This window comes from Spermophilus citellus (assembly GCF_964194105.1).
Source record: "Spermophilus citellus genome assembly, chromosome: 10".
In the NCBI taxonomy this organism is placed as follows: Eukaryota; Metazoa; Chordata; class Mammalia; order Rodentia; family Sciuridae; genus Spermophilus; species Spermophilus citellus.
Window position 1 is genome coordinate 111,208,314 of NC_138197.1, and position 23,691 is coordinate 111,232,004.

At 47.4% G+C, this 23,691-nt stretch overlaps 1 protein-coding gene across 2 annotated transcripts in view; it reads left to right on the forward strand.

Moving 5' to 3' along the window:
- The first annotated feature begins 16,152 nt into the window (after positions 1–16,152).
- The window catches only part of PLXNC1 (plexin C1), a 145,224-nt gene continuing 137,685 nt past the window's right edge, over positions 16,153–23,691 (forward strand). For both annotated transcript variants that reach the window (XM_081311525.1, XM_081311524.1), the window contains exon 1: positions 16,153–17,450. In XM_081311525.1, coding sequence (XP_081167651.1) covers positions 16,389–17,450 — 1,062 coding nt within the window. In that variant the 5' untranslated portion in view covers positions 16,153–16,388. The remainder of the gene's footprint in view (positions 17,451–23,691) is intronic.

The window sequence follows — 23,691 nt, forward strand, 5'->3', positions numbered from 1 at the left end:
CCCAGAAGGTGTGTTCTGAATTTTATTCTTTTGTTTTCTAAATTAGTATGTCACCGGTCAAAAGCCTTTTAATATGACGTTGTGACAACTCCATATTTTGGAATTTGTTGCTCTTATGAATCTAATTTGAGAATTTTTTTTCCAAAAATAACCTGGTACATTTCTAATTACTTAGCATTTAGATGTAGATTTTTTTCTATTGTCAAATAGATTTTATACTTTTTTAAAAAAACATGTCCAGGTGTGGAAGCTAATCTTTAAAGACATACTGAATACAGTATCATAATTGTTGAAGGGGAATTAGTGCCTGGCATGCTTATTTCTAAGTTGACAGGGAACTCAGTTCTTACAACAATAAAATACTGATCTGCCTTCCCAACATTGCGGGACCCCCGCCCCCACACTTCTCACTTAGGTAAGAACTACATTTAAATAGGATGGGGAACTATAGATTATACCCCCTGAGCAACTGGCCCTGTCACTTATTATTACAATTTTGTATCTGTTTGTTTTTTTTTTTTAATTTACAGGAGTTCCTTACTTGGATTTTAATGGGAACAAAATTCCCCTTTCTGAAAAGCCTCACTGTGTCTCTCTCGTCTATTTCTAGAGAGCGACTACGTGCAATGAGCTGACAGCTTCCCGGGTGGGGAGTTTGAATTTCCTCATCTTGAATCATTTCTTCTCTATGAAATATTTGCATCTTATGAGGCAGCAACACCCCAAGAGGATGTCAAAGATCAGCCTCTACTAACGCAGAAGACACAGTATGACCAGATTAGAGAAGCGCAGGACAAGGAGGGTTCATGGGAAAGAACCTAGGAAAGGTCTTATCAGACCCTCAGCCTGATAGGGCTCTTTTTCTCTTCCTGTTGTTGAACCTGTTTCCTAAGATATTTTTTCAAGGAGCAGAAGGTAAGCTGTGACATACTTGAGTAGGCGGGACAGGATAACCTGGACCTGGGCCCGTTGAGAGCCAGGAAGCACAGGCCGACCTGCTTCTCAACCTGGTCGCCGTGTGCTAGAGGGACCTCAGAACAGCAGCTGTTAACCCGGCTCTGTGAACTTGGATGGTAAAACACATCTTTATTTTCTCTAACCACTAAGTGAAATTGAACATATCCTTCAACGGGAAATGCAGGCAATAATCTGGAATGGTAATAGCGACACCTGTGACTTTTTGTCAGAAGAGATCACAGATACTGAAAGAGTCACTGAGGAAGTGTGGTCATTAAAAAAAAACCCTCTTCTGTAGTTATTCTCCAACCTAGTGGTCTTCCCTTCCAATCTTATATATTCTATTTTATGCATTTTGAAACATCCTGTGGAAAGTTCATAAATAGCTGCAGACTGTCACAGCCCCTCCTTCCCATGTTAAGTTCCCCCACAGGAGGCTCTTGATGTGTCCCCATTGTTTGGGAAACTTTCAGCATCATCCCAAGGCAAACACATAACTGGATGCACTGAACTAAAACTGTACCCACTTAGTGCATTTCAGCGCCTTCCTCTTGGTTTTAGTTACATCTTCTCCAATAACACACCTGAACAAGAACCTCCACCCCAGTCCAGTTGTGAAGTAAGCAATCATTTGATCTTCAAATGGCTGGTTAGGACGGCATCAGCTTTCAGCTCTTTGGGAGCTGACTGAGCTATGAATTATCAAGGTCCCTTTTTCTCCCTGGTTTTCCCTCTTCGACGACTAGGTCACAGGTGCACTGACAGATAGGCAGGGCACCCGAGGAAATGACATTCCAATCTGATCATTTTTTTCCTCTATCACTGAAGAAGTCAGCGATGGGCGGAGGTTGAACGTGTTGATTAAATTAAGATTTGGGCTACCTGTGGCTTTTAATTACCATTCCATCTGTGTCCCTGTGTCTCTGTCTCCTCCCTGTCACTGCACTCCTGGAACTCTAATGAGACACTTATCAGATGCTATTTTGTATTGTTAGTTATCTTCGCAGTGCAAACGTTCATCCCACGGAACTGTATTATCCTTCTCTTTTGTTGCCCCTGGTGCTTGGCAGACAATGGATCCTCTGTAAACAGGTGTGGCTGGACTGAATAGCTGTCTACCCTGCATATTTAGAGGCCTTCATGCTTGAAGATTCGGGAGCAAACATGATCATTTTCTATCTTGGATTTGTTTATGTAACATCTCTTCCACAAACACTGAACACTTACTATGTGCCAAGCCTGCCTGACAGTAGACACGAAGATGAATATAATGTAACCACTTCCTCCCAAGCATTCCAGGGCATAGGGATACCAAATAAATACAGCCATGGAAGAGAATGAGGGCAAAGACAGGAATGTGACCAGACATGCTGGTGACTCCAAGGAAGGGTTGCCCGGTTCTGGAGAATGCAGGTCAGAGAAGATGCCAGAGGGGGAATTCCAAGGATGGATAGAACTCAGCCAATGGCAAGAGGGAGGTAGAGACCTTCTAGAATCAGAAAGCCACAAATCTTTAAGAATTGGAGCAGTAGCTGGGTACAGTGGTGCACACCTGTTGTCCCAGTGACTCGGGAGGCTGAGGCAGGAAGATTGCAAGTTTGAGACCAGCCTCAGCATCTTAGTGAGGCCCTATCACAAAATAGAAAAGGTCAGGGATATGGCTGTGTGGTAGAGTGCCCCTGAGTTTAATCCCCAGTAATGGGAGGGGGGGAGAGTTGGAGCAATACATAGAGCTCTTTATGCACCCATCAATCCTTTCTTCCCTGCCTTCCTTCCCTGATAACAAAACCCTACTTTGGCATCTGGACTGACATCAAGAAAGGCAAGCTCCTCACCCAGACCTAGGCTCAAGAGCCAGTCATAAGCCAATAACGGTCATTCCTTTTCCCTTTATTTGCTATGGAGGCATCTGACCATGTTCTCTTCAATGAGATATACGGGTAGTCTGCACAAAGATTTCCTTTTGGAATGAAAAGACAGTCTTGGTAGGAGAAAGGCTTCCCCATCTTGTCTTGAAAAGTAATATGATGTTTGCAGCTGTGGCAGCTATCTTTCGACAGCAGAAAGATAATCGGAGCCTGCAGGGCTCTTGGATAGTAACACTGAATAGCAACCAACACTAGCAACTGGACTCCTCCTTGTGGGAGAAAGAAACTTAACCCCTACTTGCCTATGCTATAAATGCTTAGATTTCCTTGTTGCCAAATGTATCATAATTGACCAATGTTGCTTCTTAAGCTATTTTTCACAGTCCCCTCTAGTGGGTACCAATGGGGTGGTACCAATTGATAGCCCCGAGTTTTACTGGTTGATTATCCCCAAGCATAACTTTAAGACCCCACGCCTTCCTCCCTCAATCTCTCCAGTCAGTTTAGGATGTTCCCAGGGGAACATCTTTGAGAATGCAGCCCCTATCTTTCTCTGAATGTCCCCTGTGATGTAAAGACAGGGAGAAAGTCCTCTCTGACTCAGTGCCTCTCTCTGTCACTAGATCCCAAGATAATGCAAATGTCCTGTATGCCTTTGGTTACTTATACCCTCCAGCTCCTACTGCCCTGCTCTATTAAGGAAGGTCTGAGTAATAAAAATCTGACTGGGGCTGGGGATGTGACTCAAGCGGTAGCGCGCTCGCCTGGCGTGCGTGCGGCCCGGGTTCGATCCTCAGCACCACATACCAACAAAGATGTTGTGTCCGCCGAGAACTAAAAAAAAAAAATTAAAATTAAAAATTCGCTCTCTCTCACTCTCTCACTCTCTCTCCTCTCTCATAAAAAAAAAAAAAAGCAGACTGTCTTTATCTCGTTTTCTTTGTGTTTTTTCCATAGAAACCCATCATTGACCTTCTTAGGACAGAACTAAGTAGCCAGAGTCCCCAGGGGTATCAATCTATGCCAATAGATTCCTCAGGGTTCGGGTTTGCTGACCCCATGTAGCTACTCTCCAACTTGCTCAGCCCAGAGCTCATTTGCATGCAGACATGAAAGAAGGAGACCACTGCGTTGCAAAGGTAGCCCAGCAGGGATGTTAGATATCAAGCTAAGGAGTGTGAGCTCTGTGTGCTAAGCCACAGCTTCCCAACCAGTGTGCCATCTGGTGTGTTGAAATACTGCCCTGCCCTCTCCACCCTGGGGCTGCGGGGCACAGCTTGGCAGACTGAGACCCCCCGGCTGGTCACCTCCAACAGCTAGTGGCTCCGTCTGGGTGCAGGAGAGTGTCATTATTCAGAGTGGGACCATGATGGAGTCATAACATAAAAAAGTTTGGAAACAATGGGACATCATTGAAGGGTTTTTATCAGGAAGTCATCTGATCTGGTGTCCATTTTAGAAGAGAATGAAAGGCCTGCACAAAACCTAGATTGGAGAAGATGGTCAGTGAACCTTGGGGCAAGAATTACCAGTCTCACCTCAAACAGCCTAGTTATAAAATAAAGAGAGGTCAGGCTAGGGAGTGGGAATGAGATCTTGGATGTGAGAAATCAAGCCCAAGCAACAAATCTGTGGGCTTCTTGGTGATCAGACATCAGGAGCAAGAGAAGTGTCCAGGGTGGTTTGAACCTTCTGGCTTATAGCGTCGTCCAAGGAGACTGGAACACATGGAAGGGGTGGAAGAACATTTTTTTGAAGTGAATGGGAATGTCCCAGAGAGATGACTAGCAGGCGTTTAGACATACAGATCCAGTCCCGACATCACTGCTGGAAGGGCTTTAGAGGCATCAGCAGGCAAGCCATGGCGGAAGCCCTGGGCATTGTTGGTATTGGCTAGGGAGAATACAACAGCGATAAGAGGGTGTCAAAGATAGAGTGAGGGGCTCAAGTCAAAAGACTGGGACTAGGACTCAGTCCCTGTGGCCTTAGACTCTGTGTGTATAGTGTATCTGTCTGTCTGTCTCTTTTGGTTCTACGTTAAGCACTGGCCTCATTGTTGCCTACTTTAGAGAGAACTTTTCTACTAGGCAGAGGACAGTCACTGGCAGCCTCAGAAAAGCCACCCTGGTAATACCACCCATATGACAATCCCTGGAAAAAGCATCCTGATTGGCTTTGCTGGATCACATGACCTATACTTAAGCCAAACACCGTTAGCAGATGTCGGGCACTTGGATTGGCCAGACCTAGGTCACGTGCCCACATCTGGTTGGGAGGAGGGGTACAGGTTCTATTAGCAGAAGAATAGAGACAGTAAAGCTTTCTGGGCAGAGAAACATAGTTACCATGGTCCCCTAAACATCAACATTTTTGAAAACAGGAGGAGGAAGGGAGACAGAAAGTTGACATGTCAGAATCAATTATCAGCTTTTCAGAAGCCAAGATGTGTGTCTGATTCATTTCGTTTCCTCTGTCCCCCACCATCTAGCACCTAGTGCTGCTCCTATGAGCAACAAGTGTGTGTGGAACGAACTCACAGACACTAAATGTGGTAAGTAACGGGAATCTGTCAAAAGACATGACAAAAGACTAACACCCAGAAATCTGATTTGGACAATATACAAAGGCACATTTTTTTTTTCAGTAGCTGGCCACCACTGACATAGATATTAATAGATTCTCTAAAAAGAGCCAATCTTTTTCATTATTTGGATGACAGTACCACATCCATTTGGAACAAAATAGTTACAGAGGAGAATGTGATTTGGGAAGTGTCTTACGGAAATTGAGTGGTGTTGTTTTAAAGAGCGTTCGTTTTATTGCTGTGTTCTAAGGCTGACTGTAATTTCATGCTGCATTTGCAAGCCTGCAGGGAGACACTGTAATTACTATGGATGCCAGATAGAAAAAAAGGAGTGCTAATCAAACCTTTATTAATTGGTGACATACTTCCAACTTTCAGGAACAGATGCTAGGGAGGAATGAAGCCTTGTAAACCATGGTACCCACCAACTCCCTTCAGGTAGTATGCTTTTTCTCATCAAGTACCTTTTACATCCACTAGGGGGAGTCCTAGTGTGCATCAAAGATTGGGCTACCTGCACACCAGAAAACTTGCTTGTCTGTTGGGTATGTATGTCCTCCACTCTGTAAGGGCTCAGAGACCCAGCAGGTTGTCCTATTTTTCAAATAGGTGAGAGAATATCCTTCAAGGTATATCAAAGCAAATAAATCACTAAAATTCTCAGTGGACTTAGAAGGAACCCACCAACCATCTTGGCGAAAGTTTTTATTATAAACGTAAGTTTCTACCAGGAAAAGGAAGATAATTATTTGTCAGAATCTTTGCTCATTATAAAATAGAAAATTCTGAATCTGTGCCCTTCCAATTTTAAAGAGCTTAATTTTAAATACCTGTTAGACACTAGTGTGATCTTTATGCTCAGTGGAGTTCTTAAAGTATTATTGGCACTCAGTTGATAATTATTATAATTATTATAAGCTTGTCTAATATAATTACAGTATAAGACTCTTCCTTTTTCAACACAAAGCCATTTTCAAACAAAGTTTGAAAGGTGCTGTATTAACAAATAATCCAAATGCAATGCTCAGACTTGCATTCAGATGTTGTTTCCTCCATATTGTCAATACTTTGTGTGTGTGTGTGACTGTTGCTTTTTTCCCTTTCTATTTTCTTCTCTGCAAAGATAATCAACTCATGGAATCATAAATATGTACTGTGCACATGCCAATTCATTGCATTTGGAGCCATGGGTACCTCAAAGAATTGTCACCTGCCTCTGAGGCATTTCCAGTCTTCCCCACGCAGTTCAACCAGTGTCTACTGAGAACTGACTCTGTGGAAGGCCAATAAGCTGCACAAGGTCAGGACCATCATTGCTCATTGCTCAGCCCTCAGCCCTCGACACACCTGGCATAGGGTGGGGGTCTCAAGAAGTATTGGCAAAAGAAGCAAGCAAGTGAGCACAAAGTTTGAGGCACAAAAAACTTTCTGTTTCCTCATAAAAATGGAATTATAGAGATAAACTGAGTAAGACACCATCCCTGACCTCTGAGAAATTACAATGAAGTAGAAGAGCCACACACACAGTGATTGCATAGTACGATGCAAATTCCAAGTACCACTCAGGTTCAGAGGAAGGAATTCATAACCAAGTGGAAGAATCCATTCGGTTCAACAAATTCAACAGTCAAGGTTGAATATGGTGCTGGAACAGATCCTAGAATAGAAGAAACACTCATCACCACCGTGGGATAAGGGGACGGACTCTCGCTACACACTAGGCCCTGTTATGTTCTGGGGCCAGAAAAAATAAGCTAGCCCTTGGCGCCTATTTTTTTTTTTTTTCACAAGCTTATAATCTAGTAGGGAGCTTCAGGTACAATTTCAAGAAAGATTCCCAGGATAAAGGAGCTTCTGAACTCTGCCTTGACAGATAAGTAAGAGTTTGCAAAGTAGAGAAGGATATTTTAGGTGAAGAGTACAGCAAATACTAGGAAATGGAGCCTGAAAGGGCTGGCTTGGTTAAAGAAATGTGAACACCCCACTGGAAGATGGTAGAGATCATATCCCTAGCTCTTAGCCCTACAGATGAAAGTCTCTTAATGCGTGTTTCTTGTTTTCAACAACAGTGATGGTTAGAAGCAAGAGAGGGGAATAAGTCTTAGGTGATGAACAAGTATGTAGCTGGGACAGTTGTGGGACTGGAGACTGTTCCAGTGGGATCTATTGATTGCCCAAATCTCAGGCTTTGTGTGCTGGGGTCAAGGAACCTTCCCTACCAGCCAGAGGGCCCTCTATCCAACCTGTCGCATGGACTGTTTTGTTGCTTCTACTTAGTCTATTTAGTGACAAAACGATCAGGTGAGCGTTGGGCTCAAGGTCATTACCATACTTTTAACTCCTTTTTCCTTGAGGTCCCCCTTCCTGTGACTTCATGCTAACTGCACCCCCTCCTATAGACCTTTGAGTCATCAACTCTGGGTTTCTCTGGAAGTAGGTAAAACATGCTTTCATCAACCAGGTTTGTGGTCTCGGTTTTGTGTTTAGTTTGGTCACTCTCACTCACAAACAGGGCTAGGGACATAGCTCAGTTGGTAGAGTGCTTGCCTCACACGCATAAGGCCCTGGATTTGATCCCCAGTACCACAAAAGAAAAAAAATATTACTCATTCATAAATAGCCAGCAATGTTTTGTTTTGTTTTTTTTTTTTGGTTTGGGTTTTTTTTTGTTGTTGTTGTTCATTTCTTTTTGGTACTAGGGATTAAACCCAGGGGCACTTAACCACTGAGCCACATCCCCAATCCTTTTTATGTTTTATTTAGAGACAGGATCTTGATAAATTGCTTAAGTCCTTGCTAAATTGCTGAGGCTGGCTTTGAACTCATGATCCTCCTGCCTCAGCCTTCTAAGCTGCTGGGATTATAAGCATGCACCACTGTGCCCAGTCCCCACCAATGTTTTTGAATATCCTTCTATCCTTAATCAAATAATCTCAAGACCTTAATTCTTAATAACACAAAGCCTGTTCAGAGGCTGAGAGTTTAGCTGAAAAGACTTGTACCTAAAAAGATAAAAGATATCATGAGAAAATACAGAGGAAAGAGGAGAGAGCCCTCAAAAGAAACTAACCTTGCCTACAGCATGATCTTGGACTTGTAGCCAAGAACTGGGAGGAAATAAACTCCTGTTTTTACGCCATCAAGTCTGGTACTTTGTTAGGGAAGTTCTAACTAATATAGTGACTTAGCATTAGAGTCCTGGTATCAAATAATGGTAATAAAAATGTTATTATTTATCATGTATTTTCACATAATATTTCACTGAATATGCATGCAAACCTCATGAGATACATGCTGGCTCAGAAAACCCAGGGCTCCCCAGTTACCAAGTGATGACACAACATCTGGAACCTGGGTCTGACCAGGGCCACGGCTGACCTGTAGAGTCTTGGTACAAAGAAAAAAGCACATCATCCTTTGGGCACAGTCAGCACCATGCCAGGGTGCAGGGGTTGGTGAGCAGAGGGTAGGCTGGGTTTGTCCCTCTTGCCCCCCTTGGCCTGGTATCCTTGGGCAAGTTTAACACTTCACTGTGGCCCACTCTCTAGCCCGAGAGTTTAGCCATGACACTGGACTTCCCAAGGTTACATCACTAAGGTAGAAGCAGGTGGGCACATGAGGGATCAAGAGGGCTGGGGATGCAGACCTCATCTACTTGGGAAGGAAGTGTGTGGCAGCCCAGGTCTGTGAGTTGTAGTCCCAGGTGGGTGAGCCTCCAGAGGTCCTGCAGGATAACCACAGGAAACCTTCCTTCAACCCAGTCCTGCTCATTGGCCTCAGCCCAGCTTGGACCCCAGTACTGACTGCAAGAAATTCACCAGCATCCCACCCCTCAGAGAGCCCATCTGTCCTTTCACCATCACCCTATTGTCCCATCCCGTCACCCTGCCACATCAAAGAAACTAGGAAATACAACCCTGACTATCTCACTATGAATGCAAGTGTGCTTTTCCCCAGAATTAAAGCTCCTGAATGTTCCAAATTTGCAGCTTTCATGATGGGGGGAAAAAGGCCTCTGATAGCATAAATATTTAATCACCGTTAAAAATGTCCAATAAATGAAGGGAGTCGTGTTTCAAATGGGCCGGTTCAGATGATTAAAGCGCATAAGTCATAGCGAGGTAAAAACTAAAGTGCCCTCTAAAAAAACCTACCATCTTTAGAACTTAAGATGGTTTCTATTTCTACTACATAAGTATCCCATGAGCAATGAAGGAACCAAGAATATCCAATTTATCTTTTAAATATTAGTGGGGGGTGGGAAGGGGTGAGGTCCGGAGGTGAGGAAGTAATGGCAAACTCTTCATAATCCTGTTTTGGTAATGACGAATATAAATGGAATTTCTAGACTTTATTGAAGGGACCACTGGAGCTCAGACTTAAGGAGAAATGTCTAAAAAGGAAAAGGCAGCCTGTTTCGGTTTTGTATCTTGTTTGAAAAATATACTTCAAACATTCAGCAGTATTTTAGAGATCATAACCAGCCCCCGCCCCACCACCTTCTGCACCTTGGGCCCCCAGCAGTTCACATTTACTTTTAATGTTCTCTTAGTTTTATGTTTTAACCGGTGGAAAAAATAATCCTACCCAGTAGGGTTTCCATGAGTTCATATCCATGGGTTGAATTTAGTTTAGGAAAAGCCACATGGAATAAAAAATGGATCTTTTTTTCCATGACCAGATCTGGAAGTACCAAGCCTCTGGGATTCAAGGAGTTCCGTTTTGTCTGGTAGGCTTTCATGATGGAGGAACAAAATGTCCAGTCGTTAATGTCATCTTGGGTCACTTCTTGGAAGTAGGTTGGTTTGTTTTGCTTCTGGCAGGAAATAAGTGACAAATAGACAGATCAGTGAGGGGGACCACGGCTGAGGAGTGGCTAGATGGAGACCTACAGGAGCCCCTGAAAGCCATGGCATGAGGAGCAGATGGAGGAAGCAGTGGTTAAACCCAGAAGAGGCTAAAGCGGTAGCTGTGAAAGAGGACTGCCCACAGGACCTGTGGCCTTTGAGAGGGGCACGCCATGGCCCGTGTAGAGACCAGCAGGGAGAGGACCAGGGCAACAAATGTCTGAAGGTCTTCCTAGCTACGAGCCCCTGGATCTCCTACTGAGGCTCCCTTGGTTGAGTGGAAAAGGCAAGGGTGATGTCCACCAATGTCACACTTTCTGGAAGGAGCTTGAGCAGGATGGGAGAAACAGAGATTATCCAGCACTGATGGAGGAGAAGGAAGAAGTAGGAAGGATCAAGTAGCAATGGAGATGAACAGATTGTGCTGATGGGTTCATAGATGTATACTTATCTGCAAACTCAGGAAGTTCTATACATTTGTATGTTCATCACACCTCAATCAAGAGCTTTAAAAAAAAAAAAAGAACAGAAAAGTGAGGTCAATGGCTCAGTCTTTCATGGGCTTTGGAGTCTGTGCACAGGGCTGAGTGTGTGCAAAAGATGCTGTTTGGACCACCTTGTTCTCAGTGCCAATCCAGGGTGGGTGATGAGAGGGGCTGCCCTCACCCTGGCACTGCAAGCCAAGCTGGCCAACAGCAACTGGCCACTCTCAGAACTCCCCACCTTGGTGGGTATATTTTCTAGGCAGGGCAAGGGTATCAGAGTAAGAAGCCACATCAGCTGGGCAGAGCGCACCAGACTGCTTACTGCAAAAGTCCAGCTACCTTATTGTCAGCTCAACATCTCCCCACCAGAATCTCAAGGAAGCGGAAGTACAAGTGACTGTGGAGTTATCTGCCTGTTAATCTTATCTTCTGCTATTCATTTGAAGAGTTTGAGTTATTATTAATATAAAATCCTGCTTTCTGGCAGCTTGTCTCTTTGAATGGGTTTGTGCCAAGCTGCCAGTTATCAGGGGACTCAGGCCCTAGGATTACGCTGACAGGGAGTCTCAGAGATGTGATGGCTGAGCAGAGACATGGGAATGATGGTGTATGAAAGATGGATCAGCATTTTCTGCCTAATCTTTAATGCCCTTTTGGCTTTTTGTTTCAAGCAAGAAAAATACAAACAGGGACAGATTTGAATCTCATCAAAATCAGAGAAAAGATTGATTTTTGTTTCCATCTTTTGAAAGTTACAGAGATTCCCCAAAGCTGAAGAAGTAATTAACTGATGAGTTTGCCTACTTCCTGCAGGGTGGGGTCCAACCCATCTGGAAAACACTGAGGTCTGATGACTTACCAGGTTTTATTGTCAAGCAGGAGTGGTCTCAGATTCTTAACCACCAATGGTTTTAGCGAATATCAAGAGAGATTTCACGACACTGAGGATACCACCTGAGAGGTGGGGTTCTGAGGGCTGGGGTGATGTCCTAGACTCTGCAGTCTCTGGAAGACATCTGATATTTCATATTCTTCCCCTAGACAAGAGCTCATCAATTCCTAGACCTGAGTGAAGGCTATAATAGAGTTTAAGGAAAGTCGTTGGTTGGATCTCAAGTAAAGAATTGTTTCCAGGCCAGGTGTGGTGGCGCATGCCTATAATCCCAGTGACTCAGGAAGCTGAGGTGGGAGGATCCAAGTCTGAGCCCAGTCAGGGTGATTTACTGAGACCCTGTATCACTGGGGCTGTAGCTCAGTGGGTTCAATCCTGGGTTCAAGCCCCTGGGTTCAATCCCTCATACTGAAGAAAAAAAAAAAGTTGTTCTCAGGTATGTCCCACTGCATTCTCTCATCTATAATTGAAACTCTGCTGGTGAATGTCCAGGAACCTCCAAGTCATGATGTAGGGGAAGATATCACCTGAGTGTCAGTGAGGGGGACACTGTGTCAGTTCCACCGACTGAAGGACCACCACTGACTCTCCCTCACTTTAACCAAAGACACCAGGGCGCTATCACCCATCACGAGGACACCACAACCATCTGGGGCCATGTTGAGTGGACAGAGGATGAGGCACAGAGTCCCTGCAGTCACATCTCCATGTTGCATTGGAATGACTTCTCATGTAGACTGAACTGTGTCCAACTTGTCTCTCAGCATCCATTCAAACTTTTTAAACAATGCTTCCTCTTATCTCCTTTCAACTATCTACTCCTCAGCAGACTACAGAGGAGGCTGGCTCATTGCTTTTTACTGTCTAGTCACCAAAAGGGGTTCGTTGGCTTTGATAGGTCCTGAATGTGGAAAGCCACATAGATATGAGCAAAGCTGAGGAGGGGAGAGGTCTAATTTAAATCCTAGGATGACATGGATACGCTTCAACCCATTGGGTAGTATCTCCCAAACTCTGGCAGGGGGGTGGCACCTACATAGACAAGATATAAACAGAATTTGTTGACCATCAGAACTAAACTCTTCATTGTTTTTTATCTTTGCCAGCCCAATCAGCCCTAAGGACTATGGCCAGATTACAAAAAAAAAAAAAAAAAAAAAAGTCCAACAGAAAAGTGAACCACCAATGATAACCATCTTGTGATTGTGACCAACTGCCTCCAGAATAGTTCTTAATGTCTCAAGTCTCAGCAGGAAACCACTGAATCTATAAAGTCCTGTCCAGCAGAAATGAGTGTGATTGTGGATGGCCTGGTTAACCTAGATTGCCTTTGGTGCCTGGGGGAGTTGATATTTTCTCATTATGAAGACTTGCCTATCTAGTGAACGCTGCAAATAAAACTGCTCGAATCAGTCTGCACGGCCTGTTTCCGTGGTAGCAGGCCTCTGTCTGGAGGATAAATCTGCACCATCTTCTTTTGTTTGGGTTTCAGCCAGTTGTGTTACAAGGAGTTCTGAGATGTGATGTGACACCCAACAAGACGAGCTCGGCCAGTTGAAGAGGGAAGCTTCATCACTGATGGGACATGCACCCTTGGGCCAGATGGCAGTGTCCAAGGGAAAGTGATCAAAGAGATATAGAACGCACATGCCTAAATATTTATTTCAGTCGATCAGATTTCCCACACTTTTCAAATGTGAACTTGTGTCCTGAAGGTGGAGCTTTAGTACACAAGAAAATTGGGAAGGGGCAACCGTGTTTGTGCAAAATGAGGAAGAATCAGCAAAGAATGCATTTCCAGGCTTCCTAGTCGCCTACATTTTTCATGCCAAAAAGTAAGCACGGATTCTGATTTTCTTTCACTGTAGGAGTCTGCATACAATTAAACCGAAGGAAAAAGAAGGCTGCTTGCAAGAGTGGGGCTTATGGTCTCTTAGAATGAGGAGAAACTGTAGCCATCAAAGCCATTTTTACTTCTTGCTGGTAGTATTTTTAAGATGTTGTTTCTTTTTCAAAATGAGGCAGCAATGAATTGAGTAGTGATCAAAATGCCGAACCATAGCATATGTCTAATCCAAATAGCTCCCGAGATGGTCTGCGACTGATTGTACCAACTCCGTGGGACTTAGAGAAATGACTTGGTTACCAGTGAAGTAAAACTATCTCCAGAATGGAACTGAACGCTGCTTCTCAGCACATAACAACACTGCCACAGCCCATCCATGAAGACAGGAAAACTGATTGTGTTCATCACTCACAGGGACCACTGTCAAAAGACCAGCACACAAATCCCCTACTAAGCTGCTCAGGGGTCTGTGAGCTGAGGCAGAGGTTTTCTAGATCCACTTTTGTGTTTTCAGCAGTGCAAAAATTCTTCAGACATCCCAGGCAGGTGGGGAATGGGGGAGAACGGCCTGATTGTTTTGGAGCAGGTAAACCATCTGGTTTGCCTTGCCTAAGATCTCCTGGGATTAACCTGGGAACTTTCTTCCTCCACTGAGCTCTCATCAGCACTCCAACCACCATCCCCAACAGCAGAAAGAATGCCACTCTGAATTCAGCATTTGAGAGCCACTGATGAAGTGATCTTTTCCTTTTGGGGAGGTGGGGTGCTGGGGATTGAATGGGCGGACTGATGCATGCTGGGAAAGTGCTCTACCACTGAGAAACACCCCCAGCCCTAATATAAGCCTTCAACGGGCCTCTAGGGCAAAAACCCAAGCATCCTGCCCACTAGCAGTGGAGAGAACTTGAAGTATTGTCCTAGAAATGCAAACCTTCAACAGCTCCTCCTTGCGCAAGACTCAGCCTCTGAGGAAACCTTTCCCCTTCCTGACCTCTCCCTCCCTCTCAAAGAGTCCTTGAAGAGCTCAGGGACTTGGAGGGCAGGAAGAAAAGGCAATAATCAGTTGCTCTCCCTGAAGCCCCTGACAAGGGTGGGGGGTGGGGTGGTAGTGGAAGCCTGGGAAGGATCACGGATGGTGTCCTGAGGACCCACACACAGGGTTCCTTAGCCCTTTCCCCACCTGCCGGACTGTAAGGGCAGCTGCCTCAGGATGCTGGGAGGTATTTGGGCACCCTCTGGGAAGACCTCTGAGAAATCATGAACCTACTTCCCTGTGCACAATGATTTGCTGTTTTCCATAAATTGCTGGTGGCTTGGGGGCAACCCAGCTGATAGTCACTGCCTGGGTGAGGTGGCCAGATTCAGGGTCAGAGGGAGAGCCTCTAGGGACACAAGAGTGGCTCTAAAATTAGACGGTTGGCTGGGTAGGATGACATCCGTTGTTGCATTTGATTTGAGGAACTTTCCAGTCTCACCGCAAAGAATTATGTCGGAGGGTTATTGTATTGGCCACAGGTGGCACTTGACTAGCAAGGCATGTGTTAGAGGATCTGGAGTTAGATATGGATTCAAATCTCAATTCTGATGTTCACTAGCAGTAGGAGCCTGGCAAGTTCCATAATCTCTCCATGATCATTTGCCTCCATTGCTAAGTAGGAACAATAACAGTCACTAATTAATACGGTTGTTATATTAAATGAGTCTTAATCCTCGTGGTGCATTTAGAACAGCGCCCAGCACGTAATAAGTGCTCAATAAATGTTAGTCGTGATCATTAGGGTTAGATAGTGAGCAGAACTTTCTAAGTGCTAGGTTTGAAAGCCTGGGACTCCGTTGCCAAGGGAGATTTGAGAACCTTTTCAAATATGGGAGCTCAGGCCCTGGCCCCAGGGATTGTCCAGAAAGAGAGTGTGTGGCGCCTGCTTTCCCCCTCTACCTCATTCCCCTGACCCTGGGGAAACCCACCCCCTGTCACAGGGGCGCCTTGTTCCCTCCAGCTACTAGCTTGACCGTGTCTGCCGCGCGCCTCCCCGGGGCCTCGCTCTCGCGGTTCCACACCTGTCAGCCGCCCTCGCAGCCTCCCCTTAGTCCGAGCCCTGGGCCTCCGCCGCAACCCCTTCGACCCTAGGTCCGGGTTCCCTGCTCCCCGCGCCTGGCGTATCCCCCCAGCTGCTCTCGTAAACAAAACCCGGGCGTTGGAGCAGCCCCGCAGGCGGACGAGCGCGGGAGCCCGCTCCGTGCGCGGTTAGCGCGCCCTGGGAGCCCCGGGCGAGCCAAGGGGCGATGGTGGCGGCCGCGGCGGCAGCGGCAGGGCGGCTCAGCTTTGTTATGAATAGATGAAAGAGGCCACCTACACAGTAACCCAAATTACGAGACCTCCCTCCTCCCTATCTCACCGAATCAAGAGGGGAGGGGAGATAGGCGTGGAGGGAGGGAGGGAGGGCGGGCGGGCAGGAGGCGGAGGGCGGAGGGGAAGAGGATGAGGAAGGGGGCCAGTTGCATCCCACTTTCACAATGGGAAAGTGAAACGCACAAGCGCACCCAACCTCTCCAGCCCTCCCCGCCCGCCTCGCTCCCCTCCGCCCGTCCCCTCCCTTCCCCTCCGCGCCTCCCCGCGAGCGCCAGCGCTGCACAGAGGAACTCCGGAGAAGGAGGGCGAGGAGGAAGCGTTCCGGAGCGCGCAGGGCTTGCCGCCGCCGCCGCCGCTGCACAGGCTGCCGGAGCGAGCCCGCCGCGCGCCGTCCTCCCCGCTCTCCTTTCCGGGCGAGCCACGGGGATGGGGCGGCCCCGGGAGCCCGAGCGCGCGCAGGAGCCGCCACCGCCGCCGCCGCCGCCCGCGTCTCCGTCGCCGCGCGCCTGAGCCGCGGTCGCCGCCGCGCGCCCTGCCCGGGGGCGGCCCCCCCAGCCCCATGGAGGTCTCCCGGAGGAAGGCGCCGCCGCGCCCCCTGCGCCCTGCAGCGCCGCTGCCCCTGCTCGCCTATCTGCTGGTGCTGGCGGCGCCCGCCCAGGGCGCGGAGGAGTCCGTGTGGCGGTCGGAGCAAGCCATCGGAGCCATCGCGGTGAGCCGGAAGGACGGCGTGTTCGTGGCGAGCGGCAGCTGCCTGGACCAGCTGGACTACAGCCTGGAGCGCAGGCTCTCGCGCCTGTACCGGGACCAAGCGGGCAACTGCACGGAGCCCGTCTCGTTGGCGCCCCCCGAGCGGCCCCGGCCCGGGAGCAGCTTCAGCAAGCTGCTGCTGCCCTACCGCGAGGGGGAGTCCGACCCCGGAGGGCTGCTGCTCACCGGCTGGACCTTCGACAGGGGCGCCTGCGAGGTGAGGCCCCTGGGCAACCTGAGCCGCAGCTCTCTGCGCAACGGCACCGAGGTGGTGTCTTGTCACCCGCAGGGCTCGACGGCCGGCGTGGTGTACCGCGCGAACAGCAGCAACCGCTGGTACCTGGCGGTGGCCGCCACCTATGTGCTGCCAGAGCCGGAGACAGCCAACCGCTGCAACCCCGCAGCATCCGATCGCGCCACAGCCATTGCGCTCAAGAACACCGAGGGGCGCAGCCTGGCCACCGAGGAAATGGGCCGCCTCAAGCTGCGCGAGGGGGCGGGCAGCCTGCACTTCGTGGATGCCTTTCTCTGGAACGGTAGCGTCTACTTCCCCTACTACCCCTACAACTACACGAGCGGCGCCGCCACCGGCTGGCCCAGCATGGCGCGCATCGCGCAGAGCTCCGAGGTGCTGTTCCAGGGCCAGGCGGCCCTGGACTGCGGCCACGGGCACCCCGACGGCCGCCGGCTGCTCCTCTCCTCTAGTCTGGTGGAGGCCCTGGACGTCTGGGCGGGCGTGTTCAGCGCGGCCACAGGAGAGGGCCAGGAGAGGCGCTCCCCCGCCACCACAGCGCTCTGCCTCTTCAGGATGAGTGAGATCCAGGCGCGCGCCAAGAGCTGCAGCTGGGACTTCGAGTTGATCCTTCCCAACTGCGTAAGTCCTGCTCCCGGGGCCAGGCTGGGAGCGCTGTAGCCGGGGAGCCACCGCCGAGGCACCGCGGGGAAAGCGGGGGAGGGAGAGATCCGGGTGACATTTATCAGGTCTTAGGAGCACACCCCCTGAGACTTCAGGCTACTGTAAGGCACAGCCTGAGGTCCCCAGAGGGAGAGTGTATAAAGGGGGTGGGCAGGGTTGGAGTTGGGCTCCAAACTCTACTAACTGCATCCCACTGCTATTCTTCTCTCAATTGTGGACGCTTGTTTGAGCCCGAGTCTCCCCCACGCAGCCCCCTTTCCCTCATAGCTTCCCCAGACTCCTCTCTGCTGTGCAGTCGCAGCAGGCATGTGGGTTTGACTCTCTTGGTCAACACAGTTACCAAACAGTGCCCTCAGCAGAGAAGCCATTGAACCTAAAGGGCTCGCTGCCACACCCCAGCCTTTGTGCCCCCACTCAGCCCCCTTCCGCAACCCAGACGATGAAGTCTAAAGAGTTGGGAGCCTGCTAAGCCGGGTAAATAAATGGGAGCCTGAGAAAGCCGCTCACAGCAGCCCCAGCACGACCCTGCGCAAGGGGGCGGGGCTGTGGCTGGGTTAAGGGTTGCTGTGGTCTCCAGCTCCGGGAGGGAGACACTGGGGAGGCAGGAGGCGGCTTTGTGGGTAAAAAAGCCTCACCCTGGAGGGGAGAGCAAGGGAAAGTGTTGGGGTGCTACAGGCAGTCCCTGGGCTCCCGATTGCTGGACTACATTGCGGGGCTCATTGGCACCACCCCTGGGCTGTGCCTGAAGCAGGCAAACCAGGCAGGTTTCCCCTGGGCTCCCAGGGCGGCCACGGCTTGAATCTTGAGATTGGCAGTTCTTTGACTGGATAATAAAGCGGCAGTTCAAGAGGGTCCAGTGGATGGGGATTATGGAGCCATTGTGCACTTCTCCGGAGGCCGTTTCCCTTCCAAGGCTGCTGGCACATCGACTCCACATATGGCTCCTGAGAGGGGAGCCTGCTGAGAGCCTCCTTTATACCTGGACAGAAATCAAAGAGCAGAAATTAACGGCTACAGGTGTTGCCATTGTATGGGTATAAAATGAGTCAGAGAGAAGTCTCCACTTGGAAAATGTGTGTGCGGGTGCAATTGTTGTTACCAACAGGGCACAGGGGAGCAGGGGCCCTAAGGTGTGTTAATAAGTGTCTAGAAGGACACCCCCACCCACCCGGTTCTCTGCAAAAGCACATCTTATCAAATATTAGCCCCAGTGTCCAGCAAGGAAGACTCCTTAGATCGCTCACTTGTTTCTTCCTCTCTGCCTGTCAGCTGGGACAGGCACATAACATCTTCATCATAGGGATAGTTTTTTAAATTTTTTTAAATTTTTTTTAAGAGAGAGTGAGAGAGAGGGGGACAGAGAGAGAGAGAATTTTAAAATTTATTTATTTTTTCTTAGTTCTCGGCGGACACAGCATCTTCGTTTGTATGTGTGAGCGCGCTACCGCTTGAGCCACATCGCCAACCCAAGGGATAGTTTTTTAAAACGTATAAATAGCACACATTGCTCCCTAAATGACTTAGTCTTGCAATACATGTTATCATTTAATATTTAATAGCTCTCTTTATACACCTTTACATTCCATTGGTTCAAGTTTGGCAAAATCCTTGCCTTTATTTCTCTGCCAAAAGTCTTGAAAGTACCCCGCCCCCCCCCCCCAAATACTACTTTGTGTCAAGCTTTAGGTGTACTTGGTCTCTGGGGTTAATGACAAGAGGACTCAGAGGCCCACAGCAGGTAATAATGGTGGAAGTCCAAGCTTTGCCATCTGACAGCTGTGTCGACATGTGGAACCAAAACATTTCTCTTGACTGCATCTACCTATTGGGTCCTGGAGGACTCGGTTTCCTTCCAAACCCAGCAGCATTCCTAATGCACTCAGAATCCACATTTTGGCTCCATCCTGTGTTTCTACTTGTGCTGGGATGGGAATGGGGAGGGGCAGGGAAAATCGCAGAGCTGCTTATCCATCTTCAGGGGAGCTCCTGAGAGAGAGTTGCCCCTTGGAAATCAAGCAAGGGATAAACATATGCTGCCAAAAATCTGTAATGGGAAAAATAAATAATGAAAACAGGTCCCTTCACTGCATTTCTCACTGCTGTTATTTATTGAGAACTCCCAGTGAGCTCAGAGCTGTGTATTCTGAAAGATGGGGTCTCTACCCCCTGAGCTTGTCATCCAAGTTAAATAATATACTCTGGTTGGAACAATAGCATGTCATGGCTGCACAGGTGGGAGCTTGGAGTTTTGCTTTTTTTTTTTTTTTTTTTCATTTAAGTAAATTCCTTGCTGCTAGTATGTATTTAAAAAGCCTTAATGGAACTGAATTTTAAGAGGAGTTTGAATGAAAATAAAGGTGGTAGTTTTGATGAAAGGGCTGATAGTCTTCTAACCTATTAACTAGGCAGATAAGATACTTAATTCAACAAATATTTGTTTGATACCTGCTAGCAGAAGCAATGCTCTGTGCTGGATGCCTCCAATTTTGCCACTGAAGGGACAATAGTAGGTTACAACCCTGTTTAATTGGGTCATGGGATCCATTTGCCCTCAGTTGTCACTCAGAAGAATGATGTCATTTGGTTACGTTTGTTCTGCATTTTATTTTCAGGTCTTGAATGTGTTTTTGAGAGACATGCTGAATTATAGGTGACAAAAAAAAAAAAAAAAAAAAACAGGAGTCAGACCTGAAACACTCTAGAGGGAGCCTCCATAGATTCCAACAGTGATTTCTTTAGAGCAAGCACAGTCATTTTACCAGTAATCCACAGGCAGCAAGGCACAGAAGCTGGGTTTGCTTGCCTCTGCCTCTCCTCCTAGCTGCACCTATATTTTCCATCTTCATTCAAACATGGATAGGGACAGAACTGAATGGGTTGTTTTCCTATCTCTTGATTGGTTCTCTTCTTTTTTGGGTGGGGGAGTATGGGGCACTTTACTGCTGAGAAATATCTCACACTCTTTTTATTTTTATTTTGAGACACAGTCTGGCTGAGTTGCCTAGGGCCTCACTAAGTTGCTGAGGCTGGCCTCCAACTTACATTGTTCCTGCCTCAGCCTCCTGAGTTGCTGAAGTTGCTGGGATTACAGGAGTGCACCACCAAGCCTGACTTGGTTCTCTTCTTATTTCCTGTCCTCCTGTTGGTTGCGTCTCCCCTTTAACCTTTACTGCTAAGGATTAATTTCCAAAGTGCTTGTGCAGCAAGTTAGCGGCTTGCACATATGGACGTTTCTTATTCTATCTTGCCACCAACTTTGAATGCACTTTTACAACTACAGCAGGTTCACCGCAGTCCCCAAATGTGCCAAGTCAGGTGATTCCTACAGACCCTGTAGAGACAAATACTCCTGATAACTACACCAGTGCGACCCTCAGAGAAGTGTTTGTATTCAAGTTTGTGAAGATAGATTGTTCCAAGCTATTCTGACTGCTGCTGCTCTCTGTTGGCCCAGGGGATACTTGTGGTTTAAACATGGTGGCTACCCCTCTGTAGACACTGAGGGTGATCTGTTTTCTTGTAGTTTGGTCCTCAGGACTGACTCCTCTAGTTCATTCCAACCCTTGCTGGTGGGAGTGTTCCCCCTTCTTCCACACACATCATTCTAAAGGCTGATGTCATTTGAGTGTCATGCATACAACCACAGAGCACTCACATGCAGCCCCAGACACATCCAGCTGCCGTGTGTAGAAGTGGTATCTCAGTTCTACCCAGCCTCGTGACCTGTGGGCCTCAAAAATCCACAAACTTCCCACGATGTTGACTCCTCTTCTGCTTCTGTTATGATTCTGTTGAGCCATTTGCCGTCTGTAGACTAGATGGGGAGTTTTTACCTTCACACACACACACACACACACACACACACACACACACATCTGATACGCAAGGATAGATTCAAAAAGGACAACTGCGACCACAGCACCCACTTAGAAAGAGGGAAAAAGCAATCATAGCTACAATGCACTGAATGGTTATTATGGCCAGGTTTTGTGCAGAGCAATTTACATGCCTTATTTTCTGTTGATTTTCAGTCACCGTATGAGGCAAGGAGTGTAGCTATTATGATGATTATGGATGAGAAAATTGAGACCCAGAGAGCTTGGTTAGTTTCTGTAGCTGGTAAACAGCAGAGGATTTGGAACCCGGGGGGTCTCGTTCTAGGACCTGAGCTTTTAACCACTGCCATGGGCTGTCTGTCCTCACAGACTCTGAGTTTGAGTGTTGGTCTACCCTGCAGGGAGCAGGTGAGGCCCCTGTAACGGCTATGATAAGACCAGCTGTTTGTGGATGTACACATAGACCACTGCCAAGGTCACCGTTTGCAGCTGTGACCACCTGAAGTTCTGGCTCTGGGAGGGTTTGTACTTTCCTATCCGTCACCTTCTAGTCAGTGTTGGTGTTCTTTGCACTCAGTATAAATGACCTCAGAGGGTCTTCTCTATTGAACCCCATACATAGTGTCTGGTATGTAGTCAGGGCTCAAGAAACATCTGTTGAATGTATAAATGAAGTATCTTAGAGAAATAGAGGTTTTCTATAGTTAGCAGCAATACCTTCCTGAGCCTGGCCACCTTTCATTTCCTTAACCCTCAACCATTGTCTTTTTTCTTAATTTCTGATGCTCCAGAGTCCTTTTCTTCCCTAGTCCTAGGGAATATGGCATCCTCTGGGATTCTGGCTCTTATATTCCTGCTCATTGGAACAGCTAGGCTGCTGGTGTTGCTAATCTGGAAGTCAGCTCTGACCACAGAAACCCAGGGTAACTGGGTTTTCAGTGGTTAATAATGGGCACAATTGTGCCTCTCAAATACGAGAGGAAAGGGCTTTATGCTATAGGGTAGAGGTTCTTAAAGTGTGGTCTCTGGACCAGCATCATGGATATCATCTAGGAATTTGCTGGAGATGTCAGTTCTTGTGCCCTACATCAGACTTACTTAACTAGAGACTCTGGGGGTAGGGAGCTTTAACAACTGTTTAAACAAACAGTTTGAACAAGATTCTCTCAGTGTTTTAACAAGATTTGAATTCGTGCTCAGATTGGAGAACCACTGTGGTAAGAGAAAACCATTTTCCTTGTATTCCAAATGAGAATGGGACCCCCCTGGGATGGGGAACTTGTCCTTTTTTTTTTTTTTCCATTGCATTTTACATAGGGCCATAAAAGGAACCCTACTCATTTCATGACCCCTGTATTCCTTAGTCCCTCCCAATTACTCAATGGCAACAACTAGAAAGCTTCTAAAAGCCTTACTATTTGTGGGCTCATAATCTCAAAAACCTATAAGAGTTTAATCATCTCTTTGATTCTTGCATAACAACAGTTTACTTGCATTTTATTCCAGCATGGGTAGGAATTTCTAGAATCTTCTTCTCTGCTGTGCACCCAAACTAATTCCACACTCTAAACATTTCCCCTGGGGTCTTTTCTTCATAGCATCAACCCTGATATCAGTTGCTAGCCTACCCACGTACAGTAGGTTGTGAAGATCTACTTGAATAAGCTCAAACAAGAAGATAAAGGATTTCATGGACAGAAACGTGGAATTACATGGTAATCTAGGAAAAGGAGCAGTCCTGTGTAATGGTCCCATGCACAGTCTCTAGAGCCAGGTCAGCTGGGACCAGCGCTTACCAACTGTGTAGCCCTAGGAAAATTATTTAACCTTTCTGTGCCTCAGTTTGACCTGTAAGTAGGATCCTGTTTGCTTCTTGGGTTATTGTCTGGATGTATAAATTAATACATGAAGAATTAGCCACACTTGGCCCATAGTAAATGCTATCACAGGCACTGACTGTCACAATTAGTAATAGTAATGATTGGGGCTCCTTGATATGGAGCTGGAGGGTGCTTCTGAACTCAAGGCAGCTCCAGGGAACCCAGCATCAGGAAATGATTGATGCTCATTCCAAGGCTTCACCTTAACATGACTTGGCACGAGCACTTCTCTCTGCCCTGCTCCAAGTGGCTCCCTGCTTCCTTTAGAGTCTGCCTCCACCTGCATGTGGCTCAGCCTGCCTTTGTCCCCAGTCTGCATCTTAACAGACAGACTTTCTCCTTTTGCTTTGGCTACTACTGGCAACGGCTTTCTGTATGACTTAGTGCAAATTATTAGGAAAGAGAGAGAACTGGGTTCAACTTAGCTTTTCACACCAGATGATGAACCCTTGTTCAGAGTAGGTATTTGCTGCTCTTGAGACA